The sequence below is a fragment of the Anas platyrhynchos genome, chromosome 13 (genome assembly GCF_047663525.1).
Source record: "Anas platyrhynchos isolate ZD024472 breed Pekin duck chromosome 13, IASCAAS_PekinDuck_T2T, whole genome shotgun sequence".
NCBI lineage: Eukaryota > Metazoa > Chordata > Aves > Anseriformes > Anatidae > Anas > Anas platyrhynchos.
Window position 1 is genome coordinate 710,455 of NC_092599.1, and position 14,903 is coordinate 725,357.

Sequence of the window (14,903 nt, forward strand, 5' to 3'; positions counted from 1 at the left end):
TGGCACTTGCCTTGAGCTGGAACTTTCAGTTCTGATCCTCACTTCCCCCAGATTGCTGCTGCTCTGGTGACTCAAGTGAAACAATGCTGTGAATCGGAACAAAAACCACCCGAGTTTCTCATGTCATTATGAGAAGTAAATGCAACTTTCACTCATTGCTACTCTAGCTGAGTTACTCTGGGAGGCTCCGCTCGTGTGCCCACCCACGGGTTGTAGCCAGCAGGGGTCTCCTCTGGTCTTCTTTATTCTGTCCTACAGGACTCCAAAACAGAAGAAAAACACTTCCTTGCATACAGTGAGCATTTCTCCAGTTTGTCTATAACATGCTTACTGTTTTTAATGGACTTTTTCAATAAGAGCTCTTTAATGACCCCAAATTCTCAATACAGCATTTATGCACCTGCTTTAGACTAGGCTGGAAAAAAAAAAAAGTATTTCCTAGTTTGTCAACAGGAAAATCTCTTACTGATCAACCACGATGACTTTTGGGAGTATTTCAGGAACACGAGTATGTAGTCACAAGCACTGTGAAATTATCTGACAGAATTAGAGTCAAAACATAAATGTACATTTATTTTTTATGACAAACAAAGATCAGTTTATACACTTAAGTAAGAAAAAACAAGTCTACAAGAAGGGGAGACTTTTCATACTTACATAATACACTGATATTCTCAGTCAGTTTCACAGCTGTATTTTTAGAATATGTAACTAAGAAGCAGCTTATGCCACAGAAACGGCCTGCTAGAATCTCATCAGTCTGCTGCGCTGAGCAGCACCCGCACCTGCTGCTTGGTGGGCAGCTTGTATATCTGCTAAAACCGATGCTGCTTTGAATCACGTGCACGTACTTGCACAAACGCACATTAAAATCGAGGTGTGGGGCAACAGAATATAGGCAAAGGATTTTTTAACTACTCATCCAGGCTGCAATAAAAGCACAGATCTGTTTGAGAGGAACTAGCAGTAGGCCTGTGTGAGCTGCTGCAGCCTACCAGCCGCTCCGTGGGAGGCACGAGCAACCCGAACAGCCCGTGCTCCCCAGGGAGGCCTCTCGCTGTGACACAAACTGCCCTGCCATGGGGAAACGCAGGGCTCAAAGCATCTACCTGCTGTGACCGCTACCTGATACACCTATGGGAAGCTGTGGGTGCAGGTATGGTGGTGCAGAAGAAAAAGGGGTCCCAAAACTAAGATCCAGTCTGTGGCTGAGAAGGTTGGATCACCTAGAGAGATAAACTAGGCAAGAATTCAATACTGAAGGACAAATAAGGCATTCAAGGCATTTCGTGTGTAAAAAATTGTCGGCAGCAGTTGACACAACAGGGTTTTATGGAAACCTTTACAAAGGTAAGAGGCAGAGAGTAAAACCCAGGAGTTTACACGTCATCTTTCCACCAACACTGAAGTTTCGGTCAGGCCCTCAGAAGGTGATGGTGGAAGCTCTCACATACACACACCCCACGCTCCGTGATTCAAAGGCAAACTTAACGTAAGTGCAAGAGAGAGAAATTCCACCAAAACCAAAGTGTTCAAGCAAAACTGGTGTTGGTGTGCCACTTTTTAGAGTCCGAATTAAACTAATCCTTGATGCAACTTCCTTTCTAATACAGAGAAAGGTGAGCTGCAGGCGTATTCTCCGAACAGGCGGCCTGATCTCATGCCACTATGGAATGTTCTGAAATAGTCCAAAGCAAACATCTCTGAGCTTTGTGCACGCAAGGCCTCTCGAGTCCTGGGTCTGCAATACGCTCAACTAAGAGCAGAACTGAACCCTCACGAACCCGGCATACTTTTACATCCTGTTTAGTCTTTTGAATCTGACTTACCATCACAGTGAGTTTTCTACAATTTGTCTGAGTTTGTTTCAGAACTTAAAATACGGACGTTTGCTCCTGGCATGTTTCACGGTGACGACTCCTGCTTTAACTCAGTGGTTTGCTGTTTAAATGGTCTAGAGTGAATAACGTCCACTTTATTCTAGAATTTCATTCCTTAACGTTTCGCTTCTCTCCAGAGACAGCCGCTGAAGATCCTTCTTGATGTCTGGGTGATCTTCCAGATCCTCATACAGCGACCGAACGATGTCCAGCTTCCTGTAGTCCACCGGCTTGACCAGGCTGCGAACCACCTGGAGACATCTCTCCTTCAGGGTGAACACTGAGGTAAGAGCAGACAGAACAGAAACAAACAGAGCCCTGTCACTAGGCCTCGGTAGCTGCCCCAAACAGCCGCTACAGACAGACGTTGCTCTTACAAGCGTGTGAACGCAGGAAGCAGAACGGGGTCGTTTTATGCAGCAGTACGGGAGGGGAAGGGGTTTGCTGTTTGCCATCGCGGGGCATTTTGTGAGCGATGTTTAAAAGCAGGGTCTGCCAGCAGCTCTGTTCGGAGCAGAGCCGTGCTGCAGCGCTCCCCGGGAAGCCTCCCGCTCCGTCCCGTCCCCCAGCAGCCCGGACCCCCCCCACCGCACCTGGCAGGGTGATGTCGGCCTTGCTGACGTCGGGCGCGGCCACGAAGAGCTCCTGCTGGTTGACGAGCAGCCCGTCGTTGGTCCCCGCGTCCCGGAACAGCCAGAGGTGCCCTGCGGGACGGGACGGGACGGGACAGCGCTCAGCGGCGCTCAGCGGCCCCCCCTGGCCCCCCCCCCCGTCCCCCCGTCCCCCACACACCGCGGTAGCTGTGCATCACCCGCCCGGTGCGCGGCCGCAGCACGGGGTAGGAGCGCGGCCTGCCCTCGAAGTCCACCCAGACGGGCAGCACGCAGCGGGGGCTGCGGTTGTTGAAGACCACCTCGGACAGCTCGCGCGTGTTGGCGGAGCGCAGCCCCCCCGGCACCCCCCCGGGCACCCCCCCCGCCCCCGGCCCCGGCCCCGGCCCCGTCCCCGGCACCGCCACCGCGCCCGGCATCGCCCCGCCCCGCCGCGGCCCCGCCACGCGCATGCGCGGCGCCAGCAGCGGGCGGGAGGCGCAGGCGCGGGGCGGCGGCGGGGCCGGGGGCGGGCGGGGCGCGGCCCGGCAGGAACAACAAACACAGCCCGGGGGGGGCTGCCCGCAGCGCAGGGATTGAACAGGCCCTGCCGCCACCAGGGCAGCGTGCAGTGCGGGAAGGATGCACCGCCCCTCACGGGGCACAGAGCAGAAGAACACAAGGCAGACTTGGTCCTGTGCCAAACTTCTCGAGCCTTAACCTGCCTCTACACCCATATCGTTAGCGATGAATGCACCTTAAAGAAAACAAACTGGTAACCAGAGGTGTCAGCCTCTGATGAGCACAGATAAAAGCCTGAGAAATCACAGTACCAGCAGAGAAGAAGCGGTATCTGCAACTTGAGTTTATTGAACGGATAATGTACTTTTGTAAATGCGGTGGCATGTCTACAGCAGTTTAAGTCCCCTAATAAATTTATACATACTGCCACCTCGCTGTGTCTACAGTAGACATTGAAAACACAAACTTTTAAATGTAACTCCTAAAAGTATCTCTGTTCTCAAACAGTGACTACAGTTTGCTGAGGCTGCATGTGGTACCTCCCTCACCCACAGCAGTGGTACATGAAAATAGGAATCAGACACCAATAACTAGCACTAGGTTGAAGTAACCAGTATGAACACAAACAGCAGCAGCAGCATACTGTTTAGTAATTAGTATTTTCTTACCAGAATATAAAAAAATCATCTTAGTTTACATTTGGGCAATAGTATAAATTAAAAAACGTTGAATTGGAAACATCCTACAATAAAGCGATGCTACCTCTAAGCCCTTCAAGGTAACAGGCTCAGTAGTGCTGTTGGTCACTTTAAGACACATGTATGATTTCTACAGTTTGAGGAAGAAAAATGAGCCGTTACCTTCAAGGATATCTCAACATATTTTCTACTGTAAGCAAAGAAAATAAATGTTTAATGTAAAAAACACAACAGACACAGTAGAGAAGACTCAGGCAAAGGAAAGCCCTATTAATATACCACTACTGAATTTCATTTTTGGGTGGCAGGGTGGAAAGAGATGATTTAAAAGTGGTTTCAGAACACACAGTACAACTGGCAGTTCTCAAGTTGATCCCTGGTTCAATGTTCATGTTACACAATTTCCGCGTATGTTGTTTTTGTCTTAGGATTTGACAGACAGCCATAGTCTCAGGTGTCTCCTTTACTGAACTGCTATTCAGGATGTTCTGCAGGTGTCTGCTGCCTTCTTCCACACGGGTTACCAGAATGATCTTTTTTCTTCTGCCCTTTCCCAGGTGCGCTTCAGAAGATACACTGCAGCGTGAAGCCCCCCTACATTCACCCACACAGTTTGATTTTTGCGCCAGATGTGTCCCATTCTTGACAAGGCCTACAATCAAAAAAAAAAAAACAAAAAGAGAACAGTGGTGGCTTCTTCAAGACAAGAGAGTAAGGATAAATTTGGTTTAGACATTGTTTTTGATTGTCTTCAGATGTGATTTGGGATAAAGTCAAATTCTTCAGGTCTAAAACTGTGTTGAAATGCTCCTAGTTATCTCTCTAAAAGCGGATTACCTTCCATAGTGAAGTAAGCTTACTTTTTTTTTTCCTCAATAGGCGATCTTGTGCAAGTAGGTTTGATTTACTGGTAAGGTTTGTCACAGAGAACATACCTTGGCAAAGCATTTCTTGTCCTGCGTAAGCAGAGCAGCTCTCCCTGTCCCTGGCGTGCAGATGCGGCCCATCTCCATGAGGCAGGCTGGATAGAGATCCCAGTTCTTCTTCTTTGACCCTATCCTGTAATATAGAGCAGGGTCTCCCTTGTGATTGCTGAAAAATCGTTAACCGCAGCTGGTCCTTCAGACACACATTAGTTCATTTCTGACCACATTTACATTGATTCTAACCTGCCCTTTTAATTTAGAGTAAATCAATACTTCTTAATTAGGTCCAGTTCAGTAACTAGAGAGAACCCTAACTCTGGACACACAAACACATGCCAGCGTGACAGTTACACACAGCGAGTTCAGCCACGACACCTCACCTCTTTCCAAAAGGCATGTCTGTCACGATAACATCCACAGAACCAGTCCGCAAAGGGAGATTGCAAATATCCCACTGAATGATGTCTAAGGGTATGCCCAAGGAAGTACTGCTGCAAGTGCAAAGACATTCATCTCAGACATGGTTTACTGAGAACATTTTTAAAGTGACGTCTGTAATACTAGCTAAAGAATAAATGCAAAAATATGGTCAAGGAAATCAATGCAAAATGGATTTACTCACGAACAATACAGGAAAAGAAAATCACTTGTGCTCTTCTCACCTTTCCTTATTTTCGTTTTTCTTTAGTAAAGAGCAGATGTTGTTTGCTGCTCTCTTTACAGCTTGTGGGTTGTTATCACCAGCAATGTGGTAGCAACTAGGCCACTCCATAGCTCCCTGGAGGAAAATATCGATAAAGAGCAACATCAGAGAGCATCAGCACAGCTCCCTTTTAAAATACATGTATAAAACTAAACTATTGCAGAATATGACCAAGCAGTTTGAAAATGTCAATGATTTTAAGATACTGTAACAGATATTTGTTCTAGGTATCACACACCTTAAAAGCTCAAAACACTTTTGGATTTAGTTTCTTCCTGCTATAGCTTTGGGAAGGAAAATGAAAACATTTACAAAAAGCGTATTTGTAGCTGAAAAGTTGCTGAGATGCTTTTGTAGTTGGCTATTCAGTTATTGCCTATAAAACTTACACACATTATTCAGTCGCAGATAGTGTCTCGAGTTTTACTATGTTAAAAAATAAAGGAAGAATCACCTCGATTGGTATCGCACCCGTACCGCACATGGGATCAACGATGATATCCGTTGGCTGTGGATCACAGAGTCTGAAGAGCAGGAAAAAAAAGGTACTTTGAGAGAAGTCTTAAAAATAGGATTATTTTAGACTGAAGAAAACCTAAACTCTTTTAATCACTCCAGTTCTGCCCTTCTAACAAAACATTTTCTGATTATTATTTCCATTTGATAATTAGCATTATACAGTGAAATACTTTTGAGAATGCTGTGATCTGTATTTACTAAAACTGTCTAATAGATCACAGCAAACATTTACTTTTCTAAGCTGAAAAACAACCAGTGTTTCTGGACTTCTAATTTATTTATTATTTTAAAATAAGAATTAACAGAAATTACATTTGAGGAAGCAGTGGGGAGGAACAAGGTATCTAACTTCTGATACAGAATGACTTAATTAACTGAGACTAATGTAAGACTACGTAATTACACTAACCTAAGCATGCCATAAGCCAGAGTTGAACGAAGAGTTGTGGGTCCAAAATGTGTAATATTTCTTCTGTGAAGACTCTCTTCAGTTAATGCAATGCCCACAACTACTTCATTATTGTGAATATTCAGGAGAACCTAAAGAAAAACTTGAACTAAATATCAGAAGTAACAGAAGCTTCCCATAGCACACCTGGTGACTGTTTAAAGTGGCACCCATGATTTGTATAAAGCTGGGCAATACACACATAACAGCACTCTCGAAAGAAAACCAATCCACTACTTGTAATGAGGACAAAGCACACCACTGAGCATAGCGTAGCTTTTCTCATTCACACAAGACTTCAAAAAGCACTGTAAACATTATGTTGATGTTTTAAAAAAATGTTTTCTAAGTATGGGGGGCAAGTAAGGTAAGTCCTGCAAGTCACAAGGCAGCATTTGGAAGGCAGCAATTAAAAAAAAAAAAATCACACTCCTGGTCCAATCTACGATATGAATTTGGAAGGTGAAAACTATTACAGGAAAGGGGGCCAGCCCTCAGGAAGACTTGCACAACAAGCTTTTATTTTTTCTGCCTCTCAGAACACTGGTGGACCACATCTGCTGGACATCCTTTCCAAATCTCTGCTTTCCCTATAAAGGGAGAGAAACACGGGACAACTGATGTAGTAACCTCCTTCAACCACAAAACTACAGCTTGTAGATGGGATACCTTCTGTTAGCTGATACAGATATAAACCAGCGGATTAAGCAAACGTTTTATGCAGGTGAAAGTAAAGCAGAACGCTGCCTACACTATATTTAACATGAACAGGCACTAACTCTGTAGGAGGAGGCAAAACTCTGTGTTAGAGCTTTTGGTGTAGATGAGGGAGAGGAGAAAGCATTTGAACACCAACTCAACTGCTTTGGGTTTAGCCATGTTCATCAGCTAACTTGAGGATGAGTGAAGTGTTTGCAAAGCAAAGGGGAAGCTGAGGAGGAGAGGTGCCCAAGCAGGGACACAGAAGAGATCGTTACTGTGGATAACCAAAGCAGTAGCAGGCGGTGGGCTGTGAGGACGTGCACAGTGTCAGTGAAATTCATACTTCTGAGGAGGCCAATTCTCTAAAAATGAGAATTCAGAAGGAATCTGTAAAATAGAAGTGTAGCTATTTCCAAGGCACTGGACAATACCTCTACATCGAAGTTGGTCATGTCAGCTTTCCACTGGAAGTGCTCCTGCACAGCTCCGCCGAAGTCTCTTGCAGCCTCGTTAGATGTAAAGCTGTGCTTGTCGCCCGCTCTGTTGCAGGTAACGCGGAACTTCAACACCTTGGCATCTCCTTCGCCTTCCTTGCCATCACCAGCCTTGGTCTCAGCCCCAGAACCATCACATGGTTCATCTTTAGCCTCTGACTGCTCGTTGTCATCATCCCCGTTCTGTGATTCTGCTCCTCCTGTCTCCTCTGGCCCCTGATCACCAGCTGGTTCTGCGGCTTGGGCACAGTCCTCTTGCTCACTCGCGTCTTTTTGATCTGTTCCTTCCTCTTCTCCATCATCCTTCACCTTTTCTTTGCTTGCAGAACTCTGCTGATTATGCTTTTTGCGTTTTGTCTTTTTCTTTTTTAAGCTGTTGTTCAGCTCCCACACTTTCAAAGGATCAGTCCAAGGCAGTTTCTTAACCAAATCTTCCAAATCCTTTAAAGCTTCTTCCTTTAAAAGACAAAAGAAGTTGTACCACGAAGACATTCCCTCCCATAAAAACATCCTTTTTCTAACTCACTCAAATTGGTCTCTTAAACACTTAACCTGTTGCACATTTAAGCAAAGCTTGCAGCTTTTTGTGCTATTTTTGCCACAACTGAACCGGGTTGTATTTGAAGTCAAAGGACCCATAGCATTTTGCCATTTATCTTGTAACACAAGCAGTTAACACGGAATTAGGAAATCCAGGTGATCGTTTATCATCCTCTAAGCACGACAGCACCGCAGCTGCTCTCTTCCCAGGTGCTCCCTTGCAGCTCACCCCTGAAGAAGTGCCGCTAGGTGAGCTGCCTGCGCTCGGCCTTTAAAGCCAACAACGAAAAGCCCCCGTTCCCCAGACACAAAGCTGTCTGGAAGCAGACCAACGCACTGCCCCCGCGCCCCCTGAGTGCTTGAGGCAGGAGCCCACCTTGGTTTCCTTGAACTGGTAATCTCTGAACTCCTGCACCACGACGAACAGGTTGTCCACCGAGCGCAGGCGGTGCACCTGGAAGGGAGGAGAGGCCGGGCTGGGGTGTGAGGCCGCCCCGCCGCGCCCCGGGCTCTCAGCAGGGCTCCGGGGCGGGGGCAGCTGGAGCCGTGCGGGGCGCACGCACCTGCGGCAGGCAGCGGGCCGGCACGGAGAAGTAGATCTTGCCGCGGTCCCTGCTGACCCGCGAGGCCGAGCCCAGCTTCTCCTGCACCTCCGCCGCCGCCGTGGCCTCGAACCCGGTGGGCACGGTGGCGCCGATGACGGCCGCGGCCTCCTCGGACGGGGCCTCCCCGGCCGGGCCCTCCTCAACCGGGCCCGGACCCGGACCCGCCTCCGCCTCCGCCATGCCCGCCGCCGGCACGCGCTGCCCCGCGGGGCCGTTCGCTTCCGCTTCCGCTTCCGCTGCCGGGCCGCGGCGGCAGCGCCCCCTGCTGGGCGGCGGGCAGGGCAGGGCCGGATTTATTTTCATGACTGGATTTCCACATGGGAAAGCTCCGGGGTTCTCATTCTTTGGGTTTATTTCCTCTTGTTGAAGGTGACCTGTTAGACAACCGGATGGGTTCTCTGAGTTTGTACCTAAGTAAGGCAGCGAGGGGGACAAACCTTTAAAAAACGTCGAAGCTTTCAAAAATCCTGTTTGACTGTGGATCATGAAGCAAACAAACGTAACACCAAAACAAAGAGCCTCAAACCACTCAGCCGACTGCTTGCCAGCACTTCTGCTGCTGCTTTCTGGCCACTTTTATACCCCCATGCCCCTGTTTTGCATCAGTTTTTTTCAGACAGTCCCTGGAGTGCTTTGGCGAAGTTCTGATTTCCAGAATAAAACCCAGGCGCACGGCTGCTCGGTTGGCCCCAGGACAGCGTGTGCAGGAGGCTCTGCGTTGTGACGAGACGCACTGCAGCGAGCCTGGTCCTAGCCAAGTGTTGGACGGGAGCTGCGAGCCCCCGCCATGGCCCTCCTGGTGCCTGGCCGTGTCACCAGCCGTGTTCATCATCAGCGGGAGAGAAAGGCGCTGTGCTCAGCGCTGGTGTGCTCAGCGCTGGTGTGCTCAGCGGTGTGTGAACTCAGCGATCCCCAGCCGAAGCACAAAGCGGTGCGAGCCTGAAACCCGGAGCTCAGCAGGGCAAATTGGCAGCTTAGTGCTTACTGCACGGGGAGGGTGAGTCACGGGGTGCTGCAGCACTGTGAGAGCGCCCCGTGCTCCGCTCAGCAGAGAGGTGTGAAGCGAAGCCAGGAGGTGATAAGCCAAGACAAAGAGTTAACGACTTATGGTGAGAAATTGGTGTCTCTGCAGGTATTTTGGTGTTTTGGCACCCAGAGGACCGTCCTGTCTTTCCTTCCCCCTGGCGGCCTTTGCTAAAAAAAACCAGGTAGGTGATGACTGGCAGCTTCCGCAGGGGAAGCGTCCGTGGTTGCGGAGCTGTGTGCTCAGGAAGGTCAGATGGGTGATAAGCTGATAACAGGAGGAGAAGCTCACACAGCTGGTGGCAGGAGATGCACCGACAATGTCTGGTGCAACTGTGCAGCTGCGTACGCCGCTGCCCCAGGTAACTCGTCCTTGAGGTGGGTTGTGTGCAAGCTGCTGGCAGGGCCTCGTCCAGCGAGAGATGTAATGTGCACAGAACTTCTCACCACTAACAGCTCAATGACAGCAGTGAAGGAGATCCAAAGGTCTCACTTCATTTGGACCACAGTGACAAAAAATAACTGCTTGGGCTGGTTTGGTTAATTTGGTAGGGCATGAGTAAATTTAGAGAGGGCACTGAATTTCCAATAGTGAATTGCAAAGGTGTGTCTGTGCCTGCCTTGCCTGGAGAAACTGCCCGTATTGCATCGATTTCAGAGCTGGAGCAGCCCATTTTTGTAAGGAAACACTGAGTGCTGGGCTCCCTGCATTCAAAACCATCACGGACAAGCGGGAGGATAGGAAGGTCTGATGGCCATGGTGAATCAGCCTGAGAGGTCTGCATCAAAGAAAACCTTTAAAGTGAGACAGCCGATCTTTTCAGGCCTGGGTTTTGGTTCAGACCATCTCAACTTTCACTTCGGACTGAGAAGCATCACGATTACCGAACCCTTTGCATCACAGCGAAGTCCCATCTCATCTGGCATTTTTCTTTCCAGATGCTTTGGTCATTCAACCAAGAGAAAACCTCTCTGCAGTAATGAGCAGCCTGCACTTCTCTTGTGTCTCTTGCTCAAAGATTTGCTGGGCTTTATGTCACAGCAGCAGCACGTGGTGGGTCCACGCAGTGAGCTGGGGCTGCTCTGTTTTGTGGCATCTGGGCTCACCTGTCATCGAGTCCCACCAGTGTTTGGGGGTGGAGCTGTTGGGGATGTCAGGATCCAGCCTGGGGGCTCTACGGGCAGAGCCTGGAGTGCCTGGTGGAGAAAAGAAGCGTCCTTGGTGCTGGGCATGCCGTGCCTGCCTTCCACAGTACGGGACCCAGCATCTCTCACTCGTTTGAGGTAGTTACTGGGCACTTGGTGAATTAAACCTCGGGGCCAACTGAGGTGATTACCTGAAACGTCCTTGAATGGAAAGAAACATTTCAACCCTTATGGTAATGATTCTGTGGCAGAGTGGCTGGAAAGAAACCATAGCAACGATGTCACTTAGATAGTGAGAAAGGAAAACACAAACACATAGAAGTACTGACTTGAGTCAGGATCAGGACTCTCAGACAGCACTGTTGTCTTTCTGGAAATCACCGGGTAATTACAGGACTTTTTCTGTATGTAGAAGAAGCACGGTCATCAGCACGGCTGCGGCTGGCACCACGCTGTGTGGCCATTACCTGCAGTCAGTACAAATTTTGGCATCGTTTATTCCCTCCAGCTCAGTGCTATGAGACCCTCTCTGTTCCCGACAGGCCACAGATGCGCTGTTTTCCAGCTGACTCGCTGCCAGAGGGCAGAGGAGAGGACCCTGGAGCTGGGACTTGCCCAGTTTCCTTGCGTGAATCACTTCTCATCTTCCCATTTGTATTCTTTCTGCTGAATCAAGCCGCAGCCTCTTTATGAGAAGGTTTTCATCACTGGCATGGTCCCCACCCCCAGAGGGTTTTAGCTAGTTTGATTTTAATGGTAGTTGGAGTGCTCCTAGAAAGTTACGCCAGCCTCCTACACACAGACGTCCTGGTGCTGATGCTTCTACCAGGAATGGCTGAGGGTGCAGTGGTGGTTTTGTTTTTGTTTTGTTTTTTCCCCTTAGGTGCAGAACTGCTCACCTAGAAAGGAGACCTTGGGACTTACGCATTAGTTACCCCAGGTACGGTGATTGAAGGCTTCGTTATGGCAGCATGAAGGCTCTGCAAAAAGGCCTTGCACATGGGTTTCTGACCTCTGGATCATTTTTATTTTTTCTCTGATTGTTGCTGTTGGAGGTATCCTGAACGACTGTCTTAGGGTTAGAGAACCGAGTCCTGTCCTTACCTCCCTGTCACCGCTTCTCTCCCGGCACTGGATGGCTGTTAACGCACATCTCGGGGGGCTGTCGGGGGCTGTGATTGCCCAGTGACCGAGTGCCTTTAGAAACAAGCTGGCTCTGTCATTGCTCCCGTTCCTGCTGCAGCAGTGCCCAACTGGTCAGGCATCTGCCTCTGGGTTTAAGCATACACACTGAGAGGTGAAATCCACTGTTTGCTCTTCCCAAAGCTTGTGAGCTGTACAGAAAGTGTTTCGGTGAATAATGTGCGTGGGGGTGCTGGGCTCTTCCCTTCTGACACCTCTTGAAGAAAGCACAGCTTTCAGAGGGCCGGGTGATGCTTTTACCACTTCCTCTTCAAATGCTGCTCGTGTGGCACGCGCCTCAGTACCGTTTTTAATCCCTCTCCTGCTGATCTTCACTGCTGCACAGAGAGTTCCCGCGGATTTAACACAGGAGTCAGGGTTGCGTTTCAGGATTTTTGTAGGCAACCTTGTAACCTACAGGCATCTGCTAACTAACCCGCAGGCAGGCTTACTTCAAGATACCTTTGTGAACAGGTGCTTCTTACACGGACATACGGGAATAAAACAAGGCAGGGGTGGAGGAAGCAGTTCACGATTCCAGATTCTTCGGGGTGTGTTAACTTCACCCCGCGCTGGTGGCGGTGCCTGAATGCAGTGCCAGGCAGCCCATGGTGAACGCTGCCGGGCAGCTGGATGGGCCTAAAGGGCTGGAGACCTGCGTGCTGTGTCGGCAGCCCCTGTGGGGAAAGGGAGAGGTGGCGGAGCTCAGGGGCTGCTCCAGCGCGGGGTACAGCTTCGGGGCTGGCAGCCCGCATGGACAGGCAGAAAGTCGAGACCTGTCAGAATGCCTGCTGAGCTGGAGGAGCGGCATGCACAGCCGTGGTCCTCGTGGTAGGACACCCTGTGACAGCGCCTTTGGGTAAACAGGGTCACTCACCTCCCACCTTGCGGAGCCCAAGGCAGGTTTGGGCAATGCTCAGCCCATCTGCTGCTGAAGCTGCCTTCCCTAGAGGTGACGGCTCCCTGCCTGCGCTGAGGCAGCGCGGGAGTCCCTCTGCATAAATTACCATAAAGCAAACCCAGGCTTCAGTCCTGCGAGCAGAGGGGATGGCTGCATCACTGCAGCGCGTCTGCTGTGCCGCTGGCAGGACTTGCCTGTGTCTGTACGATGTTCCTCGTTAACGAGGAGAGCTGGTCTTGTGATGAGATCCCTCCAGCAGGAGCACCCCGGTCGCTGGGCGCGTGCCCCGTGGGGCAGCGAGCTGCAGCGCTCCCCTCCTGCGGTGTCCCAGCTCATGGGGCTGCGTCCCAGCTCGGCCAGTCCTGCCCGTGGCACATGGGGCGCTCCCGCAGCGTGGGCTGTGGGGCCGGGTCCTCGGCGTTATTCTCTGTCCCTCCCCTGATGCACAGCTTGACCACAGCTGCACGGTCTGCGGCGTCCCGCTGCCGCTCCTTTCTGCCGTTCTGCCTCTGTTCAGTGTTTTCATTGATGGGTTGGGTGATGGACCAGAGATAAGGCTTTGTTAGGTCTGCAGATAACACCAAGCTTGGAGGGGCACCAGGAGCACTGGAGGAGAGGGTGGGGATTTGAAATGATCTGAAAACGGGGATGCAATGGTGAGGGGCAGGTTGCTCTTCTGGAGCACAGCGGGAGGGGAGCACAGCGTGGGTCTCAGGCTGGGGGATGTGAAAGAAGGCAAAGCCCACACGGAGATGGACCGACACAGGGAACGACCTGCACGCAGGTGGCAGAGCCTGCCTGCTCCTCTGGGCGCCAGCAGGCCCCCAGCTGCTGCTAGGTCTGGGCATTGCACCTCCAAAAAAAGGGAGAGTACTCAGAGGGACAAAATAGCATCATCTAAAAGGCATGAATTCTAAGAGAATTTCACCCAAAATGTGACTGGAGATTCTTAAAAAAATGGGGAAGTGGTGCAAGGCAAAGACTGTTCCCCACGCTGCAAGCACCCCATGGCACACGGCGCTGCGTTTTCTGTTCGCACCCCGTGTTTGAGCAGTTCCAGAAGGGGACCGGTGCTACAGGGATATACAGCCTCTGTGTGAGACCACGAATGCCGAAGAGCATCTTCATAGCTTGCACCTGTGTCTTACTAATACCTTTCATGTGAATCTTTGTTTTCTTAACAGCTCATTTATTAGCAAGTAAATTGCAGCTTGCATATTAAAAGACCTGCCAAATGTCACCTGGGGGCCAGAATAGACTAATAGATTTATAAAGTCTCTCTCTCTCTCTTCTTTTCTTCAGAAAAATAAAATCTTACAAAGTCTTATGAAGCCCTTTATTTATTCTCCAGGATGGACTCTTATGAGATCCATAACACATCATAATATCAAACAATTCCTATGAACTTACCCGCCGTTAAACTCTCCGTGACCCTGCTCTGGCAGGACAGAGCGAGAAGCTGAGACGTCCTTGGCTTGGTGTAAGCACTGCTCTGCAGCAATTAAAACATCGGGGTGTTATCAGCACTCTTCCCATCCTCAGCCAAAACACAGCACCCTACCAGCTGCTAGGAGGAAAATGAACTCTGTCCCAGCCAAAACCCGGACACACCGGCTGAGTCTCCAGCTCAGCCCCTCTCTGCTTCTGTGTGCATGCTGCACTTTCTGCCGTTTGCTCCTCTTCCAAAGAGCAGCTCTGAGCTCCTGGGACTCGCCCTCGCACACAGCGAGCTGCGGGCAGTGCATGTGCCCCGTTTCTGTGCTGTGCTGACTCCCCTCGTCTAGGGAAAGACGTGAGCCCATACAGCGTGTATGCTGACTGCTGCACCTCTGTGCTGAATCATTTTTAAAAGATCTCAGAGCCATGGAAGCGCCATGCTGTTGGCTGCAAGGGGCCTCATCCCAAACCTACAGCCACCCTGTTTGATTTGGTGCAGAGTAGGTCAGAGCAGAAGCCCTGTGTGGTTGGTGCGGAGTTTTGGGGACCTTTAAAGCCCATTTGCAGTCGAGTGGCTGCAGCGCTCT

General features: G+C 50.1%; 2 protein-coding genes across 2 annotated transcripts; both read right to left on the reverse strand.

Moving 5' to 3' along the window:
• Positions 1-546: 546 nt before the first annotated feature.
• Positions 547-2,925, reverse strand: VHL (von Hippel-Lindau tumor suppressor). The gene is made up of 3 exons (XM_027467845.3): positions 2,673-2,925; positions 2,474-2,584; positions 547-2,160 (listed from the first exon to the last, which is right to left on the reverse strand). Exons 1-3 carry the CDS (start codon positions 2,908-2,910, stop codon positions 1,976-1,978), a joined length of 534 nt encoding a protein of 177 aa, XP_027323646.3. The 5' UTR covers positions 2,911-2,925; the 3' UTR covers positions 547-1,975.
• Positions 2,926-3,320: 395 nt separating this feature from the next.
• Positions 3,321-8,846, reverse strand: THUMPD3 (THUMP domain 3 tRNA guanosine methyltransferase). Its single transcript, XM_027467676.3, has 9 exons — positions 8,586-8,846; positions 8,399-8,476; positions 7,420-7,938; positions 6,248-6,378; positions 5,774-5,843; positions 5,279-5,394; positions 4,997-5,107; positions 4,626-4,749; positions 3,321-4,342 (listed from the first exon to the last, which is right to left on the reverse strand). The coding sequence occupies exons 1-9, from the start codon at positions 8,805-8,807 to the stop codon at positions 4,211-4,213; spliced, it is 1,503 nt and encodes a 500-aa protein (XP_027323477.3). The 5' UTR covers positions 8,808-8,846; the 3' UTR covers positions 3,321-4,210.
• Between the last annotated feature and the right edge of the window lie 6,057 nt (positions 8,847-14,903).